Raw genomic sequence first — 24,022 nt, 5'->3', positions numbered from 1 at the left:
GTGGTATTATAACAAAGTGGAAGTGATTGGGAATGTCAGCAACTCAGCCGTGAAGGGGTAGGCCACGTAAAATGACAGAGCTGGGTCAGCGGATGCTGAGGTGCATAGTGTGCAGAATCAATGGCTACAGACCTCCAAATTTCTGAAAAACTTAGCTCAAGAACAGTCTGTAGAGCGCTTCATGGAATGGATTTCCAAGGCCGAGCAGCTGCTTCCAAGCCTTACATCACCAAGCGCAATGCAAAGCATCAAATGCAGTGATATAAAGCACCGCCACTAGACTCTAGAGCAGTAGAGACAAGCTCTCTGGAGTGACGAATCACGCTTCTCCATCTTGCAATCCCATGGACGAGTCTGGATTTGGCGGTTGCCAGGAGAACAGTACTTGTCTGACTGCATTGTGCCAAGTTTAAAGTTTATTGGAGGGGGGATTATGGTGTGGCGTTGTATTTCAGGAGTTGGGCTTGGCCCCTTAGTTCCAGTGAAAGGAACTCTCAGTGTTTCAGCATCAAGAGATTTTGGACAATTACATGCTCCAAACTCTGTGGGAACAGTTTGGGGACGGCCCCTTCCTGTTCCAACATGACTGAGCACCAGTGCACAAAGCAGGTCCATAAAGACATGGATGAGCGAGTTTGGTGTGGAAGAACTTGACTTGGCTGCACAGAGTCATGACCCCAACCCGATAGAACACTTTTGGGATGAATTAGAGCAGAGACTACAAGCCAGGCCTTCTCGTGGAAGAATGTTCAAAAATTCACCTAAACGTTGTGGAAAGCCTTCACAGAAGAGTTGAAACTGTTATAGCTGCAAAGGGTGGGCCGACATCATATTAAACCGTATGGATTAAGAATGGGATGTCACTCAAGTTCATATGTGTGAGAAGGTAGACGACCAAATACTTTTCTACATTTTTGGGTCGAAGTCTCTCCATACACCTTGCACTGCCTCCTGGATTTAATTTTATTTTTCTACATTTAAAAAAAACTTGTGAAAAGGTACAACGATGTCCCTTTCCTCTGGGGCAGTGAATGGACTGAAAGCTTGTTTATGGTACATCATTGGAGCTAATAGACTGTGCTGAGGGTAGATTTCTAAAGATCTTTTGTACCATGAGGATCTATATTTACATGGACAGTACCATTTTTTCAGTGTACACATGAAGAGTTTCTTTCCATAATTCATATCCATTTGTGACACATTTAAATGTATCAAAGAATAACAGCCAATGCATAGTGGAAAACACATTTTTATTTTCTAATAACCTTGATAAATAATTTAGCCTTATAAGTGTAAAACACACTCCCAACAACCTATAATGAAAAAAGAGAATTCTTTAAAGTGGTCTGTAATGCAATTTGGAATGAACCATTCATATATAAACATATATACAAGCACATTTTACAGTCCTGTTAAAACAAAATCACTAATTTCGGTACCCCGGTCACAATTTCAAGCAGTTAAATGAGTGCTCTTGTCCTCCAAACCTGGAGTCTGACGTTACTGGTCCATGACATGTCAGTACTCTGGTTATTGTGTCTGAGAACTAAGCTTGATTTAAAAGAGCAGTAAAATGAACTTTTCCAATTTCCTGTCAGCACTGACACAGATGTGGTTTTGCATGCAGTGGTAGTGCTTCATCTAATTTCTGTACCATTCCCTCTCATCCAACTTCACTCAATGCCCAAGGCTCCCCTGCTGCACAAACAGAACGAGGCATGAAACACTCTCTGTAGTCTATCATCAAATCTTCAAGAGGCTCTCTCTTGAGCATCTGGCTTGCTAAATGATTTGGTACATTTTTTTACCGTAAGTCTTGCTGAAATGGTAACTGAGCAATCAGATACAGAAACCACCTTATTCATCTAATAGATGGAGATGGAAGTGTGTGCACCAGTGAAGGTCAGAGAAACATCTCTGAAATTTATGGTCTTTTGGACCTGTTCTCTGAGGGATAAATTGACTGATGTCTGGTGTTAAGCAACATTTGTGATTGCAGACTTGGATCTGTTTGTGAGTTTGTTTCACAGCACATTTACTGGTCCATGTGTTATGAATGAACCTCTGTGGAGTTCCCTGTGGGGTTGTGCCCTTCTTCCGGGTTTGAGTTTCAGTTGAATATCTGTCAGGATCAGCAGGTGCCGGATTAGCCGAGTGTCCAATACTCCGGGTGTCCTTCAAGCAGCGGCACACTGGAGAATTAGGGCAGCTTGTGGCTCTTACAGACGCATTTGCTGTGCTGAGCAATGCTGGTGTCACACTTCCGTCATTCGCCATCACCCAGGATCCTGCCATCAGACCAGTCTCTCTGTTTGATTCACAATGCAAGGCATGGAGCTCTGACTTCAACAAGGATTATCCTATGACTTAGGCTGCTATAGCCTGCTTTGTATTTGCTGGATTTCTTTTGTAGAGCGTTGGAAGCAGAACTTGTGGGTGGAGGATTCTTGCAACAGAATGGATTTTTGACTGAAGCAGCATTGGTGGACCGTCCAGTGGGTGTTACAGATTGTAAGCTTTCCAAAATAACACCCTTTCTTCAGATATTACATAAGGTCTCTGGTTCTGTTCATCATTTGGGATTTAAAGTTCTGCCTTCTACAAAAGAACCTCTTGATCTTATGGTTCTTGTGAATCTCTTGTTGTTGGGTGGTGAGATTTTGCTTACAGATGGCAATCTAACATGACTTTGAGGACATCAGGATTTTGATAGTTTTTTCAAGACTGTGTCTGTCTTCTCACCTGCATAAAATATCTTATTCTTCTAAAGCTTTAAGGATACCTTGTTTTTGATGGTTTCTTCAAGACTCTGTCTTCCTACCTGCATACAATATCTAATCTTCTAAGACTTTGAGGATACCTTACTTTTGATAGTTTCTTCACGACTCTGTCTGTCTTCCCACCTGCATACAGTATCTGATCTTCTAAGACTTTGAGGATACCTTACATTTGATAGCTTCTTCAAGACTCCATCCATCGTCATTTCATGGTCCTGTAAAAAAAAAATCCACTGTCTCGCAATATCTAGGTTCTGTAGTCACTCACTGCGTGACAAGTCTGGCTTGCCTTTGCATGTGTTAGCATAAGCTTGAACGATACCATGTCCACTGAAGCCTGTCCCCTGAGTGAGGCACAGATCGCACTGTGCAGGTTGGTCCATCGTGGCCCCAGACCTCAAGCCACACTGAAACCTCTTCGAATGGAGCTGGGACTCTATGTGGAGAAGACTCGTGTTAAACAGAAACACAGGTACATGTGGGACACCGGCAGATGATTTGGCCCAGATTAAGTCGGCTAATCAGTTGTTAAAGCTACACTGAGCTGCAGGAAGTGGGGCAGAACCCATGATGCTTGTCAATCAAGACCTTAGTTGTTGTTTCATTTGATAGAACTCATGCAGTTTGTGAAATATAGAGTGCATTGTGATGCACTGATCTGAAGGCAGTGATTCAACTGTGTTGACTTTTGGATGTTAGAATTTTATGTAATAATATTTAAATAAAATGATGATTAAATAAATTAAATAAATGAAAATGTAAACGTCAGGCAATTTTCAACCATAAAAATACTCTTTTATTCTCTTTAATCCTGTTAGATGTCAAAATCATTGATTTTGGATTGCATTGTTGTAAAATTTATGATTTCTTGAGGCTTTGACTTAGGGATGCTTCAATATGTGAATTATGGGCCAATCCTAATATTAAGTATTTGTACATGCATTTATGTCAGTGCCAGTGGCGATCCACGGACATTTTAAAAATTGTAGAAACTGTTTAGAGAAACTGTTTGGCGCAGTTGCCCACTGTCCCCTAAACCTTTTGCTCTTCTGCAGTATGATTAATGCACCACTGAATATCACTTAAAATTATGGGTCAGATGTAAACATCTGCCAGATATAAAAAATTTGGCCAGATTCTGAAATCTAAACATGAACGTTCCTGATACTGGTATCATTGTGCATCTCTACGTTTCCTAAAGCATCATAGTCACATCATTATGAGTTCAGAGGTTGACAATCTCAGGATAGAAGAACCTTTTCTTTTTCTAAGAACAGCAGTGAATGTTATTATTTTTATGCTTTTTCAGAATTCTTGGGGGAAATTTTTTATGACCTTTGTGTTACATGAATTGCTTTCAGGCAGCTGAAAGTCAGCTACATCAGACTATATTACTGCCTGGCAAGCCTGCAGGGTAAATATAAATGGTATAAGGGCAGTTGTTTTGCTAGAGAGGAAGTAGCAATGAATATGGCAAGCTTTGGCCTTTGTGGCCTATGGCCTCCTGACAAAAATAATATTCTGCCTGGTTGTATTTTTCAATAAGAATAAAGAACGTATTATAAGTGAAATTATGATGTTATTTCTGAGCGAAACAATTGGGATTGCTCCCCAAACATTTTATAACTTAAAGACCTTCTCTTTCTCTCATCAGGATGGAGGCATCTTGTCTGGAACTGGCTTTGGAAGGAGAGAGGCTTTGTAAAGCAGGAGATTTTAAAGGTGGGACAGCGTTCTTTGAGGCTGCTGTTCAGGTGGGGACCGAAGATCTAAAGACCCTGAGTGCCATTTACAGCCAGCTGGGCAATGCATACTTCTACCTCAAAGAGTACGGCAAGGCTCTTGAGTACCACCGACATGATCTCACGTTGGCCAGGTAAGCATGAAGGACATGACGTTATATGCTGGAAATCATGCACCTGTAATGGATCATTAGACTTCATTGTGGATAAATTAATGAGCTTTTAATGAACTTATCAGGAGCTGTACAAACAGAGTCATGGTCACCAGTAGCTCTGTGAGTACAAACAGTGTTAGTGGAGGTGGAGTTACTAATATTAGATGTTAGAGCAGTAAGCCGCGAGAGGGTGTGTGTTACAGTGATTTTATTGTGGTTTAGGCTGGGTATGCGCTACATGAATTTTAAAATCTTAACAGATTTATGAAATCTTAACATCAGTTTGTCACAGAACACGTCTTTTTGTCGTGTGGGCGTTCACACTAGACGACAAGGTAAAGAGAGAGAATAACACACACAAAAAGTTTGAGCTACGAATAAGGACTGATACCCCCCCTCAGATCACATGACACAAACAAGGCTAGACTTATTGGACCTGTTGTGCTTTTATACACAGTGAAAGCACAAACTGGGGATTAACACTGATATTACATGAAAGCTGGAGAAATATTTCATTACAAACTGACAGCTGAGCTGAAATTATAAAGAGAAGCTTTGACGTCTGGATCCAACATTATGAACATAACGGCTCTTCTTCTAGCTCTCTGAATGGCTGTTGTTTGAATCACTCATTGATTGATTGATTGCAGTACATTCATTTTCATAAAAACACAGGCATTTGAAAGGTGTAAGACATTCAAGACATAGTCGTCAGTTTTTTAGTACCGTCTTACAGTATAAGGCTTTGAACAGCTTCTACCCCAGTGCAATAAGAAAACTGAACACTGCCCAACACTGACTTTGTACACTGACACCTACACACTAACAACAGAGGAACTGAGCTTTATCTGCACTAATATTAAAAGATTTTTACATTCACTGGCACTTTTACATTTATTTATTAAACATGCATTTATTATACGTGTAAATACGATCACTACCATGCAAATGTGCAATACCCTCATGTGCAATATTGCAGCTGCTATATTCTCCTATATTCATCCCTTTTTATTTTACATTTTTATTATTTCAAAATATATAGTCTTCGTTCTGTTATATTGCATTTTACATTAGCTTTTTTGGTTAATGCATTGTTTGAATTATTACCCAATTAGAAAGGCAATAAATTAAATTATATAGTCTTTTCTTTCTAATATCTTCCATTTTATTTTAGCTAATATCTTTCTTTTATTCTTTTGTTCTACTTGAATGTTATTATTATTATTTTTTTTATTAGTGCACGGTTAGGATTGCTGCCTAAAGACGAAGTATCTTATCTTTTTTCATTAAGCCTGTGCTATTAATGGAGAAGCTGAGAAGCTGTTTAGCAGGATAAATATCTTTTCTAGCTCTGGTTATAGTAGATCAGTCTAGATCTGGTTAAGAAATTTTTTAACAGAACCAGAACCAGAACCAAACAGAATCTTACTTCATTAGTACTTCATAGGATTTTTTTTTGGTTGGATTACATAAAATTATATGCAAAGGCAAATTATATACCTCTAAAATAAATTCCATTTGTATTTGATTTATATTGTGTGAATATTAAGTCTTTTATATGTATTGTTATTATATAGACAGTTTCAAAGTTAAAAATGACAGACATTCTAAAAATGTATATAATTTTATATAAATATTTTATATAAAATATAAATGTATAAAAAAAATAATATTACTTTTTAAAATATATTTTTATATACGTTTTCTTTCAGCAAAACAAGGCTGCACAACAACTTTTTATCAAATTCATATCATAATAAATATTTCTTCTATTTACAAATACAAATGTGGTTATGGACACTCCACTTGTTGCAGTGAGCTGTAAGTCAGATATAATCAAAGAAAATGTAAGGAGGGACAAGAAGACTAAAGGCCCCACATCAGGAAAAACAACATTTTCTTAACTTTTTGAAATAAGAGTTTGATGTAGAATGTGAACAATGTTAAGCTTTGAAAACATCGGCTGTGTTTACATGCAAAGATTTTTGCCAATCCTATTGAATACATTCTGACTATAGATTAAGACTGAGGTGTGCATATGCACAACAATCTCTACTCAACAATCTGATGAAAAATCTCAGTTAACATGCGCACTACAAGTAATACGATCCTATGATCCAAAATGATATTACCATGAGAATGAGTATCACTTGAGTCCAGTCAGAGTGAGACTAGTTTTTAATTACTTTAAAATGATGTCACACTCAGGAAAACGTCCTTTACATGTACTTATTAAAGAAGGCAGAGAGGAAGACGTTGTGTTCTGAGATACATAAGCTGGACGTCTGTCCCACAGCCGTCTTTTAAAGATCAGAGCATAAACTTCGTCTCCTCTGCAGACCAGTTTCTGCTCTGCTACGTGGAACATTATAAACTTTCACTGTGATGCGACGCCCATGCAGAACTTTCCGAATGGGAATGTTTGCACGGTTATAATTCTTCTATTTAACAGATTATTTACAGGATACTTTGAATTGTTTGTGATTGTGATAGAGCATTTACACCTAATTAGGTACACCTAATTACCTTGCTAGTAAAAGGTTGGACCCCCTTTTGCCTTCAGAACTACCTTGATTCTTTGTGTCATACTTTCAACAAGGTGTTGGAAATGTCCCTCAGAGATTTTGGTTGGTTATTTGAGTTACTTTTGCCTTTCTACCATCTGGAACCAGTCTGCCCATTCTCCTCTGACCTCTCACATCAACAAGGCATTTTTTCGTCCACACAACTGACCGCTTACTGGATATTTCCTCTTTTCCGGACCGTTCTCTGTAAACCCTAGAGATGGTTGTGCGTGAAAATCCCAGCAGATCAGCAGTTTCTGAAATTCTCAGACCAGCCCGTCTGACACCAACAACCACGCCACGTTCAAAGTCCCTTAAATCCCCTTTCTTCCCCGTTCTGATGCTCGGTCTGCACTTCAGCAAGTTGTCTTGACCACCTCTACATGCCTAAATGCACTGAGTTGCAGCCGTGTGATTGGCTGATTAGCTATTTGTGTTAACAAGCAACTGAACAGTACCTAATAAATAGTAAAGTGGCCGGTGAGTGTATACCCACCTATTGTCCTGCCTCCTGTTGGTTTAGCAGAGACTAACACTCCTCACTCTGTTCAAAACTTCAACTCCCAGAATCCTCTGGGAAATCACATGACCACAGACTCTCAACCATCCACCTATCCATGCTCCAGTGCACCTGTTGATTGTTGACACCTGTTATAGTGCCTGTAGAACTTGTTTGTGTCTGTAGCCTCATTGCGAAAGTACTGTATCAGTCTACTGTGCATCGCCAAGCCTTTATTTCTGTGTTTGACATTGTTTTGTTTTCTTTCTCGTTTTCTCGTTCTCGATTCTAGCCTGACCCCCTTTTGACCCTGTTTTCTCTTTCCTGTAGTGACCTCTTGCTTGTGTTCTTGCATTCTGATTTAGTTTAGCCTGCATTGCCCTTTTTGCCCATGTATGAACTCTTGCCTGTTTTTGTGCTACAATTCTCAATTAGCCCTTATTGAACATTTTAACCACAGCCTGCTCTGGGAGTGTCTGATTTCAAAGCCATCACACCTATTCAGCTTAAAGCACTTTAGCCCTGTCTAATGAAGTCAGACTGAAGTTATAAGGAGTGTTTTAGCCCAAACTGCTTTTCTAATGACGCGTAATATAGGGCAGCCAATCAGAACAGAGCTCATTTACACACATCAGTCCTAAAGGCACAGAAACAAAAACAGCCTGTTTAATTCTAAGGGATAAAAAGAGGCTGGAAAATGGTCATGCAGAATGAATTATGATTATTTTTGGTTCTTAAACACAGATGTCATTAGTCAACATCAGGAAAAAAACAAATAAAAGGCAAGAAATATGTAGAATGTATGCCCTTTAACTTCATTGCCGTCTTTCGCTGTGATTAGTAGACAACAGTAAGGCACAGGTGTCTGTGGAGAAGCAGATTTATTTGACAGCTTTATTTTCTCTGTAGGACAATAGGAGACAGGATAGGGGAGGGGAAAGCGAGCGGGAACCTGGGCAACACTCTGAAGGTCCTTGGACGCTATGACGAAGCGGCTGTGTGCTGTCAGAGACACCTGGACATCTCCCAGGAGCAAGGAGACAAGGTAGGAGGACCTCACTGCGCAGCATATCAATCAGTGAGAACTGTCTAGATGCACTGGTAATATTCTGAATATGCAAAAAAGCCTCTAATCAACTGATCTTAAAGGTGAATCTTGTAGGGGCCACTCGTTCAAAATGTTGACATCATTTAATGATTAAGATGTAAACGGAGCCATTCAGAGTGGTTTGGTGTGAAACGCTCTGTTCTAGAGAAACTTACTAGGTCAGAATTGTTCACAGTGGTGCTGATAGGAGCCAGACATCCTACTCTAAAATCTCCCTCACTGAAAGTTGTTACGTGAAATGATTATGAATGCACTGCCTGATGTCTGAGACATCCGTTCACTGCAGAGGGATACAAAGAGACCCCAAAGAAAAAAGTCTTTTTAGATTCATCACTATTTTACCATCGTCAACATTTCATATACAACTCAAAAGGCTTGTGTAGGCTCATTGGTGGTTTTGGATAGAAAATGTAGTGGCTATATTTCTGCTGTAGTCATGGTGACCCCTGGTTCCTATCACCAACGCTGTAAAGAAATCTGCACCATTTCACAGCGAACCAATCTGAATGATTCTGTTTATATAGCACACACTAAATTACACAGAAAGTTTCACTGTAAAAATGAAAATCAGCTCAATTTAAAATGAGTTACTTATCGCAGTGCATCTTTCTTGAGATGCTTCAACTCGAGGACACTAGAGTTCACCTGGCATAGTCGTTTAAGCATTCACCCATCAGGAGGTCATGAGTTTGAATCCCAGCGATGCCACAGCCATCAATAACTATGAGCCCAAGAGGATAAAAATCCCAGCAATTGAGAACACATTTGTTGTTTTTCAGTTTTTGACATAATTTCAAAATACCTGTGGCCTTTTACAATGTTTGTAAACTTCACGATGAATGGACTGAAGGAAATGACCCAAAATTACTGGTAAAAAATTCTGGTTCCATTGACTTACATTAAAAGGAAAGTATATTTTTTCCTTCTCCTGTAAAATGATCATTTTTGAGATATAAGATTTTATTCTGGCGGCAGAGAAGTTCTGTATTGTTTGTATGTCTGAGATACAGAAGTAAAAAATGTTTGGCTCAAATAAGGAGTTTGAATTGGGAGAACTCAAGTGTCCTCAAGTTTACTTAACTCAAGAAAAGCCGTGTAAAAGGTTACATTATAATACATTATAATATAACTTAATAAGTTAAGCTGACTCTTCATTTTTAGTGATGAAAAATCAGCTACTGCAGGAACCCTTTCAATCCCTCGAGTAATAATTACTCTTTAAATATTACTCAGTAATTTCTTGGCTCCATTTTTTTTCATTCCTTTATCTAATATTGTTACGTTTATCACAAAATATTGGGTCAGGGTCAGTGAAGGTCAGTCTGCTTTCACTCAAAAAAAAGCCTGGCCCTGTTATGAAACTTGACTCCCAAAACAATGCTTAATGCTGATGCTTAATTCCACATACACACTCTTCTTCCTGCAAGCTTTCTATCCACAGTGGTCCACAAAGCTCCCTGCCAGATGGTGCGCTGAGAAATGGCAGGTCTTTCCTTTCACACAGGGGTGCTATCCTACGATCAATATTAGAATGTCAGCACGTCTGCAGGTGGCTAAGCCCACTGTAAATTTAATCAGTCAACTCAGTGTACAACTAGATGTACACTCGGCAGCTTTTGCCATGATAATACTGTTACTGATAATGAAAGACATATTTGATTGAGTTAAAATTGGTTGTCTTAGAACGCTCAGACAAGTTGGCCCCACTCCCAGTCTTTGAAACCCCACACTTTGTCTTATCTAGCACATCTGATTCAACTCATTTAAGGGAAAAAGGTTTCTGCATAGGTCAGTCATCGAGATGTAAACAGAGTCATTCTGAGTGGTTTGGGGCGAAATGGCTTGGTGTAGACACTCAAATGCAAATGTAGTGTTATCTACATGTCTTCTAAGTTTTTATATGGAATGTTTATGATGGTCAAATAGTGGTTAATCTGAAAAAGCAAGGTTTTCTATGGGGACTGTTTTGTCTTAAAATGCTGCACATGCACCTCTTCAACTTAGATAGGTTAAATAAAAGATGTTTAAGCTGAAACCTGACCCGAAAACTACCGTAAAACGGTGTGTGAGACACCAGGCAGTGAATTCATAACCATTTCATGTAACAACTTTCTGTGACAGAGCTTTTAGAGGTGGACGTCTGGTTCCTATCACCACCACTGTGAACAGGTGAACAGTACTGACTCAGTAAGTTTCTCTAGAACAGCGTTTCACACCAAACCACTCTGACTCTGTTTACATCTCTGTGATTGAACTATGCAGAATATTTAAATATTGGTGAAATATAACTAATTAACAAGCATCTTGTTTGCTTGGTCAGGTGTGTAGAGCAGGATAAACATCAGCTGTACGCAAATGTTTGGGTGCTTATACATTTTGTTGATTTTGTAAATGAAAAGAAGTTCTCAATGTTTTGTCCTTTTCATTTTTATTTCATAATTTGAAAATACTGTGCATTATGTAAAAAAACTCATAACGAATGACCAAATGGATGTAAAGCGAATATGTACTGAAAATAAAGTCTTGTTACATTAAAAGTTAATGCTTTTTCCTTCTTCTGCAAAGTTTTATGGAGATCAAGTTTTGATCAGGCATCATATATACATACGCTTAAAAAAAGGTTTAAGGGTTCTTTTAATAAAGAAAATGATTATGTATGACCATGAACACTCAAAGAACCATTTGCATGAATAAAGGGTTCCCTGTGTCGTGAAAAGGTTCTTCAAATTGATGGACAATGTGTGCTGTAGATGATATATAGAACTTTTTTGAAGAGTGTTCTGTTTAACACCAAAAAAAGGTTCTTCTCCTATAACAAGCTTGACATTGTAGTGATAGAACAGTGTTTTTTTCTACAGCACATTCTCCATCAATCTGAAGAACCCTTTCACAAAGCAAAGAACGCTTTAGCCACGCAAAGGGTACTTTGAGTGTTCATGATTCTATATAGAAGCTTTTTTTTTTTTTTAAAACTAAGAACCCTTAAATTTTTTTCAAGAATGTATACACACACACACACACACACACAGACATATTGCTGCCTTGGTTCTCCATTTTTGTCATTTTTCAGTTTTTGGCATAATTTGAAAATGCCTGTTGCCCTTTACATTGTGTATAAATTTCAAGATGAAAGGACCAAAAGAAACAGCCCAAAATTACTAAAATAAAAGTCTGGTTCCATTGACTTACATTAAAAATAATGTGTGTTTTTTCCTTCTCGTGTAATGTTACTATTTTTGAGATACAAGGTTTATCTTTGTGTTTTATATATATGTGTGTATAATGGGTTCATTTAGCTGCACAGTAACATGCACCAGTGTAACCTCACATTTGCCCCCCTCTTCCCCTCTCTTTCTCTCTCTCTCTCTCTCTCTCTCTCTCTCTCTCTCTCTCTCTCTGTGTACTCTGTTAGGTTGGAGAGGCCAGGGCTCTGTATAACATCGGTAATGTTTTCCATGCTAAAGGAAAACAGCAGCTGTGGGGCTGCTCGCAGGAGCCTGGAGACCTGCCATCCGATGTTAGAGATACCCTGCAGAGAGCTACTGCTTTCTACGAGTGAGTGACCAACACTGGATTGCCCCCATGGCAGTGAGGTTTTTTAAAAACAATACAGCCATAACAATTTTTATGAAAAATACCAGATGCTTAAAATATCATAAGTGGCCAATGTAGGGTTCTTCTTTAGCAGCTGTAGCCAGTCAGCAGTCTGTCCATGTTGTCCACCCTCTCACACACACACACACACACACACACTACCAGCAGGCCATGTAGGAGGAGAACAGAGAGAAGGACACAGCACCTCCACACTTTTACTCCCCGTGGGTTCAGCCCAACACCACATGTAATATACATGTGTAAGGGGTGAACAGTGTGGAGTCACTGAAAATGGGTTATTTTATATGTTCTTCACAGAAAATGAGCAAAGGCCAAGAAAAATGAGGTTGAAATAGTAATAAATTACATCATCTTTTTCTTTTAGTAAACAGGGTTTTTAAAATCAATATTTTATCTAACAGTAGGTTATTACACCTTGGATGATGATTTTGAGCTCATGTTTTTGAGTTACTGCCGACATGACAAACGTATCGGTCAGTAAAGCGGTGTTTGACTAAAGCGATTGGAGGCTGTTTGATTTATTGCTGTATGAAGTGATCAGTTATCAGTTACTGCATCTGTTGAGCATCCAGTACACTGTACACACTGGAGCCTCATTAGTTTGAATCTGTTTATACCTGTTTATCAAGGAGAATTAGAGTCTCTCACAGATAACTGTGCATAATATTTGCATTGGCTCACATACATGCAGCAGCAGCAGAACCAGAAGTGTCAGGTGCAGGAACGATCAGCCATGCACAGAATTTAGTAAAGCGTGATTTTCCATGGGGTCAATGTTTGACTGTAAACCTCATTCGATAGGGGCTGTGAAGGAAACCTGACCTGCGTTATGAGCAGAAAAAAAACAGTCAGAGGCAAATGGTGACCGCACTGCGGTTTTTCTCTATGTGGCTTTACCATTCGTCTTTGATTAAATGATCTTTGTAAGTTAACATTTGAATTAAATGGGAAATGTTAACATTTTCTGCTTAACTAAATGGTTAAGATGTAATCAATGTCATTCAGAGTGGTTTGGTGTGAAGTGCTCTGTTCTAGAGAAACTTTCTGAGACAGAATTGTTCACAGTGGTGGTGATAGGAACCAGGCATCCATCTCTAAATGCTCTCTCACAGAAAGTTATTACATGAAATGTTGGAATGACACCTGAGACGTTGTTTTTTGATAGTTTTGAGAAAGTTTTGTCCTAACTTTTTATAAAATCCATTCTTTGCGGAGGGGTACATGCATGGAGTTGTGAGGCAATACAGTACTAAACGGAAACCTATTTTTTCAGTGTTTTTTCTTCATTAACATTTCATATAATAACTCCGAAAACACATACAAGTTCAAAAGTGTTGGGTTATAAGCCATTTACATTTTGACGTTATCCTAACACTTGAATTTATATCAAATAAAAAAAGTGGTGGAATTCCCCTTTAAGTTCAATAGGCAGACAGTAGGAACTATTTTGCATATGTAAATGCCTAATTCATGTGATTGTGTGAATCTTGTATGAACAAATGTAAGATGTGTTTGTTTAAAAATATTTTTATATAGTTTTGGATAGTAAATAAAACAATCATACTGCAATTTGAATGGTAGCCATTGTTTGAATTTCTATCAAATTTAGATAAAACTGTGCCCTTCCCCTTCAAGTTCAATAGGCAGACAGTAGCTGCATATGTAGTTCCAGACAGTAATTTAAGACAGTGGTTGTGCAAGTCATTTTTTGCATATGTAAATGCCTAATTCATCTGTTTATGAGTGAATCTTGTATAAAAATGTGTAAAATGTATTTGTAAAAAAATTGATACGTCATTTATTCAAATTTGTCCCTGTAAAACATTTTTAAGGATAAAGTTTCCCGGAATGACTGCTACTCTAACTCCTTACTGTTTTTCAGAATGAACCTCTCGTTGGTGAAAGAATTAGGGGACCGTGCGGCCCAGGGCCGGGCTTTCGGTAACCTTGGCAACACCCACTACCTGCTGGGTAATTTTGTCGAAGCCATCAAGTTCCACCGGGAGGTACGAACTCGGCTTTCACAGCTAACACTAAGATCACTTAGGCCTTATTGCCATGGTAACACTGACCTGTGACCATCAGCCGTGCTTGATTAAAAAAAAAAAAGTACAGTCTTGCAAAAGTAAAGACACCCTTGATTAAGAAATACAGATGTGTGCAGGTGTTTATAAGTGTCCAATATATTAAACTCAGCAAATAAATAGAACTTGTGCACTAAAAGTAGTAGAAATCAACAAAATGTTATTTGATAATTTCGGGTGTCATAACATTTGCATAAGACTGTATAAAAAATTACGTTCGATGTTTTTACATGGATGTATTGTCTTTTACTTAAATGGCCAAATTACATCTATATGTTGCATTTTTCTCAAGCTTTTAATTAGAGGTCTATTCTGAATGACCTTTCTCTGCACATATTCTTTTTGTTTTTACTTATTCCAACAGTTATTTTAATAATAAACTCCTAAGGAATATTGATTGTTGTTCTTCTGCTATATACTTACTTATTGCTACGCTGTTATTACATATGCATGAAATAATTGTTTCCTGTTTGAGTTTGACTCTCATTAATGCATTAAAAAACATGTTTGTGGTAAATAAAGACTGAGTACTAAGAAAGGTCACTGACTTTCTCCCTCCAGAGACTTTCCATCGCCAAGGAATTTGGTGATAAGGCAGCGGAACGGAGAGCGTACAGCAATCTGGGCAATGCTCTCATTTTCTTGGGCCAGTTCACCTCCGCAACAGAGTATTACAGGTAACTGAGACTACACTGACACCCAGAGGACTAAAGAGGTGCAACACTAGTACCAGCTCAGTTACCTCTCAGCGTCTGTCTCTGTGAGTGTTTTACAGTGTAGTCACAGCTGCCTACCAGATCACCTGAAACAATGTTAATCGATTTACATTAACTTACATTAAAAGTTAAGAAAGGTAGTTTTCTCATGTAAAGTTACTGCTTTGGAGATACTATTTTTTAGGCAGTGATGATATGACAGATTACCATGGACAGTAATTTCCCTGTAAGAACAGAAGGGCAGTCACTTTATTGTTTTGAGTTAATATTTTAACTCAAATGCTACAAAGCACATTAAAATCTGTGTGTGTGATAGTAGAGAAATACAGAATAGAGAATACAGAAAAGAGTAGACAACACACTGCACTTACACAGTAGTCAGTGAGAACATGTTCCAGTGACTGCCCTTTGACTTTCGTGGTAATGAGTTTCAACTTTATGGCTTCAGTGTTCTTTTCTAGGAATCGGTAGGTGCATGTATGTTACAGGTCTGACAGACAGATTAAGTTGAAACAAACTATATGGTTCTCCTCTTCACTGACTGCCAACTGCACATCCTGATTTTCTGTCGCTTTAAATACTAAATAGGTCTGAGGTGGGTCGAGACTTCAGTTCCTCACTCATAACTACAGATCATATGTTTAATAGTTGATACAGAGTAATTCAGAATAGTTACTGAATAATTTATAATAGATAATGAATACTTATGGTAGATACTGAATAGGTCATAGTAGATGCTGAATTATTCATCGTAGTTACTGAGTACTTCATAGTAGTCACTGGATACATCATAGTGGGTACTGAATAATTCATAGCAGATGCTAAATACTTTATAGCAGATACTGAATACTTCATAGTAGTTACTGAATACTTCATAGTAGTTAATGAATACTTCATAGCAGGTATGCAATTGTTTATAGTAGATACTGAATCATTTATACACTATATTGCCAAAAGTATTTTGTTTGTCTGGCTTCACATCACGCACATATGAACTTGAGTGACATCCCATTCTTAATCCATAGGGTTTAATGTGAAGTCAGCCCACCCTTTGCAGCTACAACAGCTTCAACTCTTTTTCGAAGGCTTTCCACAAGGGTTAGGAGTGTGTTTATGGGAATTTTTGACTGTTCTTCCAGAAGCGCATTTGTGAGGTCAGACACTGAATTTGGACGAGAAGGCCTGGCTCGCAGTCTCCGCTCTAATTCAAACTCGCTCATCCATGTCTTTATGGATCTTGCTTTGTGCACTGGTGGGCAGTCATGTTAGAACAAGAAGGGGCTGTCCCCAAACTGTTCCCACAAAGTTGGGAGCTGTCCAAAATCTCTTGGTCTGCTGAAGCATTAAGAGCTCCTTTCACTGGAACTAAGGGGCCGAGCCCAACTCCTGAAAAACAACCACACACCATAATCCCCCCTCCTCCAAACTTTACACTTGGCACAATTCAGTCAGACAAATACCGTTCTACTGGCAACCGCCAAACTCAGACTCATCCATCAGATTGCCAGACAGAGAAGCGTGATTCCCCACTCCAGAGAACACGTCTCCACTGCTCTAGAGTCCAGTGGCAGCACTTTACAAGACTGCATTCAAGGCTTTGCATTGCGCTTGGTGATGTAAGGCTTGGATGCAGCTGCTCAGCCATGGAAACTCATTCCATGAAGCTCTCTACGCTGTTCTTGAGCTAATCTGAAGGCCACATGAAGTTTGGAGGTCTGTAGCGATTGACTGCAGAAAGTTGGTGACCTCCGCTGACCCCGCTCTGTCATTCACTCTGTGGCTGAGTTGCTGTCGTTCCCAGTTGCTTCCACTTTTTTATAATCACACTGACAGTTGACTGTGGAATATTTAGTAGTGAGGAAATTTCATGACTGGACTTGTTGCCCAGGTGGGGTCCGATCACGGTACCATGCCGGAATTCACTGAGCTCCTGAGAGCGACCCATTCTTTCACTAATGTCTGTAGAAGCAGTCTGCAGGCCTAGGGGCTTGGTTTTATACACCTATGGCCATGGAAGTGATTGCAACACCTGAATTCAATGATTTTCATGGCTGAGTGAAAACCTTTGGCAATATAGTGTATTTTTGTGCATTGTAAGGCTAAAAGCCAGTCAGCATTCTATAAAAACATTGTAGAAAGGCTGTATGTTACCCTGCAAAAAGCATATGGTCTTAAATTGTTGAAAACCAAAACCCTTTATCTGCACAAGTGTTTTTGCAATTACACCATTTATTATTAGAATAAACACAAATACAAGCAAATATGGAAAAAAGTAACATGCTTTTTTTTATTTTTGATAAAAGTAGTTGAGATTGTAAGCTACTTTGAAGAACAGATTTTAATTCTTGAACCTCCAAATAGATTTAATCTAAAGGATTAAAGCACCTGAATCTATTGCACAGTGTTATAAATTTGTATATAAATACAAATAGGAAAAATGTACAGTATATTTGTTTAAATACTCCTTATGGTGATGCAGTCGCCTTTATTGCTACAGATTTTACACTTACACTTCCCTGGGAATGAGAACACTTGTGTTTTAGTTTTTATTTTTTCTAGTAGTTTTTGAGCTGTGTTTGTGTATGTTTTGTGGTTGGCTGTATAGATGTATGGTGAAGTCACTCACCCTCACTCATGCGTGACCGCCATTCTGTCACTGCAGCCATTAGTCATGTGTTTATCGCCGAAACTCATCATGATAACAAAAAATACAATTTATCGCGCAGCCCTTGTATTTGACGAATAATACATCTCAAGATTAATTCAATAATAAGCCTGCAGTTTAAGGGGTTTACTGTGTACACTTTGAGCAAACTGACAGCCTCTGTGAGTTGACTGAGTACATACGAAGCTTATAAGTGTAGCTCTAAACACTGCTTTTTGTGTTCGTCCATTAGGAAGACGCTGCAGCTGTCCCGGCAGCTGAAGGACCAGGTGATGGAGGCGCAGGCGTGTTACAGTCTGGGGAACACATACACACTGCTGCAGCAGTACGACCGCGCCATTGACTACCACCTCAAACACCTGCTCATCGCACAGGAGCTCAACGACAGGTCTGCAGACCTAATAAACTGCTGTATGTAATGATAAGCTCAGCAAAGCCCTGCGATGAGGCTTTCAGGTTCTTCAACAGACTGAGGCTGTATATTAGTGATCTGCATCTTTCAAAGATCCAAAATGCTTTACTGGAAAAAGATAATCTATATATATATATATCTCAGGACATTTGTTTACAGGCGGTCAGAGATTTAATGTATTTCAGCGAATGGTAATTATGGTCATTTTCATCTGGTAGGAAAGAGTTTCTCAGATTTCTCATGTCTGTTTCAAGGAACTGACTTTCCTTTGATATAAACGACAACAGAACTGGACAAATTGTGTGCGCATCCCCACTTGACTGTAATAACCCTAGCGCAGGGGTCGGCAACAAAAATGTTAAGAAGAGCCATTTTGTCTTTTCAACAAAAATCAACTCACATTCACCATCTTGGCTGTAAATATATCTCAGTATGTGCTAAGAAAATAATGTAAATGAAAACGCAGACTTACTTTGCTCTGCTTTAAGCTTTAGCTCAGCTCTAATTGCTATAGCTGCTTTTTTCACATCTCCAACAGGAAACTCCTCCTCAAATGTAGAATAGTTTCTTGTAAAATCTAAACGTTCGACTTCTTATGAGGCTGAAGTCGCTTCTCATTCGCCAGCTTCTTGTTCTAATTTTCCCCGTTCCACCTTAAATAGTGCCTGAGGTGTCAGAATGTATTTGATGCGTCATTTAAGGTGGAACGGGAGAATTCAAATGAGAAGCTGACTTCAGTCTCGCAACTCTTTAGTGTTTGACAGTTTCTCGTTGCAGACGAAACATATCAGGAAACCAGATGGAGTGATCATAAATGCAGTCCATTCATCTCGAAATGATCGATGTTCATCTTTTTCTTTGCATTTTTGTGAGCTACTAGCTAGGCTAGATTGTTGCTTATTGCATCATTGCAGTCTGCACGCCAACCTTCAGGGTTAAAGGGAGAATTAATAGTTATACAATAAGTCCAGTGTTAAAGACCATTTATCGTTAAAAGTGTGTTGAATGATCAGCAGAGCTTTATTTTACTGCAAAGGAGGATTATTTTATGTTTTACCTAAAAGTCTAATTCTGCTGTGGAGCCGCTACAGTTCAGTAACAGCATGCTGCCGACCCCTGCTCTAGAGTACTAGACATGTCTAGTAGTACAGTAGCAGACTCTACTTCCTAGACTTCAAGGTCTTGCACCAGCAGCAGTGTGATTAGGAGGACATTACCACACTGATATTACAAATCCTTTTAATTGAATTCTAATTTTGAGTTATCCGATTGGATGGAGCTCAATCACTTCAGAGAATGCAGTTCCACTGTTCCACTGCCCAGTGCTGGGGTACTTTATACTGCTCTACATGAATTTAGGCTCATGTGCAGCTGCTCCAGAGTGATCCATAATATTGGTCAGTGCTTCTCTATTGAGATTATCCAAGCTGTGTTTGCACAACTGAATGTCAGTATTCACTCATTAGGATGGCCATCTGGATGAGTTTCGACACAAAGTATAAAAAAATGGAATGAATTCTAACAGTAACCAAATTCTACAGCTTGGTTTCTTGCTATATTTTTACGACAGATTCAACTTCATCCATGTCTGGCAAACAAAGGTTATTTTATTGTTAAAACAATCTTTTATGATCTTATATATCCACCCTTTAATCCAGCCTTGCTTTTTAAATATTTGTAGGTTTTCTGCCAGTGGTTTTCAGACATAATTGATGTTTTTAATGAGTGTTACAAAACTAGTGTATGTAAGGATACATTGTTACTGCTTTATTTGTGTTATACTGCGCAGAACCTCATTCAGCTCTTTTTCCTTGTTGCAGGGTTGGGGAAGGCCGTGCATGCTGGAGTCTGGGCAATGCTTACGTGTCTTTAGGAAACCACAGACAGGCCCTGCACTATGCCCGTAAACACCTCGACATCTCAAGAGAGGTCAGAATGGAGATTTGTGTTTATACGAGGAAAATTTATAATTTATAATAAGAGACAACATACACTCACTGAGAATTTTATTCAGAGCATTATACCAATACTGAGTAGAGCCTCCCTTTGCTCTCAAATCAGGCTCAGTTTTTGTGGCATGGAGTCCACAAGATGTTGGAAACATTCCTTTGAAATTCTGGTTCATGTTGACATCATGATTGGGAAGGTCACTGAAGAACACTGAACTCATTGTCATGTTCATAAAACCAGTTTGAGCTACTTCTGCTTTGTGACCTGGTGCATTATCATGTTGGTAGCAGCCATTAGATGATGGTAAACTCAAACAGGCTGAGGCATTCCAGCAATGATTGATAGATATTAATTGATTGGCATTAATTCCCCCAAATTGTGCCAAGAAATTTCCCTACACCATTACACCACCTCCACCAGCCTGGACTGTTGACTCAAGGCAGGTTGGATCCATGGCTGTTTGAGTGAGTTTCTGACTGATTCGATAATTACATGAATGAGTGGGTGCACAGGTGTTCCGTGAGTGTATTTAAACTCATTTTGTACAGACATAGACACTCAAAACACTAACCTTAATTAACCTGTGTATTAGTATTTATTGCCAATTTCTATATGGATTTTGTGCTTTAGCATTACCCTTCATTGGAACTAATGAGCGAACCCAGCCTGAGCCTATTATCCCTCCTCCACCAAACTTTACTGTTGACTCTAGCAGTTCCACTAGAATTCGTTTGCACTGCTCCAGAGTCCAGTAGCGGGATGCTTTACACCACTTAAGCCGACACTTGGCATTGTGCACAGTGATCATTGGCTTGTGTGTAGCTGCTCAGCCATGAAACCCACTTCGTCCCCCGACACACAATTCTTGTAAAAGAAAGCAAATTGGCCTCGAGCCTGTTTGGAAGGCTGGTAGCTGGCATAACAGAATTAGCAGTTAGCATTCACCTCAAATTAAAATTAAATTATTAAATTAAAAAAGAAAAATTAGCACATGCTAGCCTTCACTCTTTCTTGGGAGCATCTTGTGATGGGGACCTAGCTAGCGGGTGAAATTAGACATGACTAAATCAGGCTGAAGATTGGTTTACCTGTAGAGTAAGTATATTGTGAGAAAGTGAGATGTAAGTAGCCAATTTCACCTCTCTTTCGCTCCTTCTTACTGTCTCAGATCGGGGACAGGAATGGAGAGCTGACAGCCAGGATGAACGTGGAGCAGCTGATGGAGGCTCTTGGGGTGAAAGAGGGGGATCTGTCTCCATGTGGTTCAGAGTTTGAGATGCAAGGTAAATGTTATCACAGTTTTTGCTACAGCAATGACAGTTTTGCAGAGCATGAGCCTCTAGATAATCAGAGGGCAGCTCCAGATGAGTCTCCTTCATGGTGTTCATGTAATCCAGTTAGTTTGATGTTCAGACTTGTAAACTGATATTTATTATTTGACAAATAATTAATAATTAATAATTAACAAATCTTTCCTGAGTTAAAGTGGAAGAGTTATAGCTGGAAAATTATGTAGGTTAGGGGGTACGCCAGGACCAAAACTGGAAACCTGTGGCATATTATTTGAAATCTAGACCCCAAATCTATAGTAAATAACATGTGGCTTGAAGTCAGCGGCCTATTTCTGCAGTTATCTGATTATTCAATGGTCATGTAAACAGCACACTGATTTCTTTGATCAGAGTAAGGTTTAGAAATCAAATTAAGAAATCTGATAAAGAGGCTGGATTTTAGCCCAGTAATCAGATTTCTCAGTGGATGTGAACTCTTACTCTGATTTCTTTCGGATTTCTTAGTCTTTACATGTGCGGTACCGGAAACAAGTAAGCGGTGTTGCCGCAATACACAGCAAAACACTTTTGGTGTGACACTGAAACCGAGTGCATGCTTGAGGAAATGAAGGATTCTTCATCTTCTAGATGATGTATGTTCATTTTTTTTTCAGGTAAAGTGGCAGAATAAAGTTTAAGGTTTATATATTACTGACTGATTCATGCAGACCCAGAGTTTCACATTATCTGATTACTTAAGTGTACGTAAACGTGATGATCGGATTACTGACAAAATCCAATTCTCTGCAGTTATTGGATGTTAAGCACATGAAAACCCACTCAGCATCTGTATTTTTGTCTGTCATTTGTTTGACTGCAAATTTTTATTTCAGTCGCAGTATGTAACAGTATAATCACAACACGGACATATTTGTTTATATTGCCCAGCCCTAGCACTGCTTAATGGACGCTTTGTGTCCACTCTAGCCGCCCCACCTCTTTTCACAACTCTCCCACTCTCTCCTCATAGCTAAACACACATAAATGAACACCTTCACACCCCAGCTTGTGCTATATTGGAGAAAGAGTGGTCATCAGTGATGAATTGTGCTCCAGTTGGTAGAGATGTAGTGGGCAGCTCCACAGCCTGGCAGCGGCCACTCCGGCACAAACCTCCATAGCAGCTCTGCTCTAAACAGAGCACATTCACCACTGCTGCAGTTATCAATACACCAGGGACGTCTCACTCATGTAGCGCTCAAGTGTTCCACAACAGCACGGGGTCAAGCCTGTTTAATAGAGGTAAAGTCAAATACGCTCATTATGGATAATAACCGTTAATAACTGTAGCTGTGGAATTTAACTGACTGTGGCGCTTCGTCATGTTTCATTTTGCTTTGTGCCTTGACCAGTAATTGTTAATTAGTGTCTGATGCTGTAGATGCATATATACTATACAGGCTTTGGTTAAAGGGGAATTCCACCATTTTTGATATGAACCAGGGGTTTATGATGTCTATAATACAAATATATTTTATTTAGTCAGTTTGGTCGGGAGGATGATTAAATATTTAACAGATATATTGGAATTGTAATCTATGTTAGTTTATTAGTGGGGATGCACTGATTTCCAAAGGCAGATTGGAGGACAGCAGATTTTTTTTGTTTATTTAGCACTTTTTTGAAATACCTAAAGCTCACAATAGGTGGGCTAAAGGATTACATAAACCATACTAGCACAATTAACATTATTTAGTCTAGGGGAAAACCGACAGTTTACAAAAAATAAAATAAAAATAAAAAATAAATATATAAATAAGATGGCTATTTAGATAGAATTTATCAAATAAAGAGCTCCATTGAAAGTAAAAGGTGACTATTCAGGACAAGGAGTTGTGTATAATTCTGCTGTGATATTTTGGTTCAGATGTCTTACCTCACATTATTTACCTCTTAATATGCACACAGATCAGCCACAGCTAAAATAACTGACTGCTGATTGGAGCAAATTCTGATGCTGCATCCCTGTTTATTTGATCGTTGGTTCTGTTCTGTGCTGTTATTAAATATTAAAAGTATCAGGTTAGAAACAAATCACATACATTGGGCCCCATTCACCAATATGTTCTTGAGGAAGGTCCTAAGAAAAAGTCTACATCAGACACATGACGTGTTCATAAACTAGAGAACTGTGTGTAGATTCTGTTCTCAAATCCCAAATAAGAAAACACTGTTGAATGTCAGAATCTTTGTAAAAACTGTGTAAGTGGGTTTTAAGAAGAAATTTCTTCTTAAGAATCGTTGATGAATGAGGTACATTGCTTGCAGGTATGAAAATCTCTGACTTGACAACAATGGAATTATGAAATAATGATTCTTTAGGAAACAATTCAGTGCATCATTAAATCTTAAATTGCACCAGGAATTCTGTTCCTCTGGAATGAGAGACTTTATTGAATATTGT

At 38.8% G+C, this 24,022-nt stretch overlaps 1 protein-coding gene across 2 annotated transcripts in view; it reads left to right on the top strand.

Annotated features, from left to right (window-relative positions):
- gpsm1b (G protein signaling modulator 1b) overlaps positions 1–24,022 on the top strand; it is a 59,961-nt gene that overhangs the window by 14,731 nt on the left and 21,208 nt on the right. Inside the window, exons 1-9 of one of the 2 annotated variants that reach the window (XM_017702895.2) lie at positions 2,314–3,249; positions 4,432–4,653; positions 8,647–8,782; positions 12,258–12,400; positions 14,343–14,466; positions 15,106–15,221; positions 18,158–18,313; positions 20,158–20,266; positions 21,456–21,570. In XM_017702895.2, coding sequence (XP_017558384.1) covers positions 3,101–3,249; positions 4,432–4,653; positions 8,647–8,782; positions 12,258–12,400; positions 14,343–14,466; positions 15,106–15,221; positions 18,158–18,313; positions 20,158–20,266; positions 21,456–21,570 — 1,270 coding nt within the window. In that variant the 5' untranslated portion in view covers positions 2,314–3,100. Of the gene's footprint in view, positions 1–2,313; positions 3,250–4,431; positions 4,654–8,646; positions 8,783–12,257; positions 12,401–14,342; positions 14,467–15,105; positions 15,222–18,157; positions 18,314–20,157; positions 20,267–21,455; positions 21,571–24,022 lie in introns of those variants that run through there. The other variant, XM_017702896.2, reaches the window with a different exon arrangement.

Source organism: Pygocentrus nattereri, chromosome 23, assembly GCF_015220715.1.
Source record: "Pygocentrus nattereri isolate fPygNat1 chromosome 23, fPygNat1.pri, whole genome shotgun sequence".
NCBI classification, from domain to species: Eukaryota; Metazoa; Chordata; class Actinopteri; order Characiformes; family Serrasalmidae; genus Pygocentrus; species Pygocentrus nattereri.
This window is presented reverse-complemented; position numbering and strand designations above follow the sequence as displayed.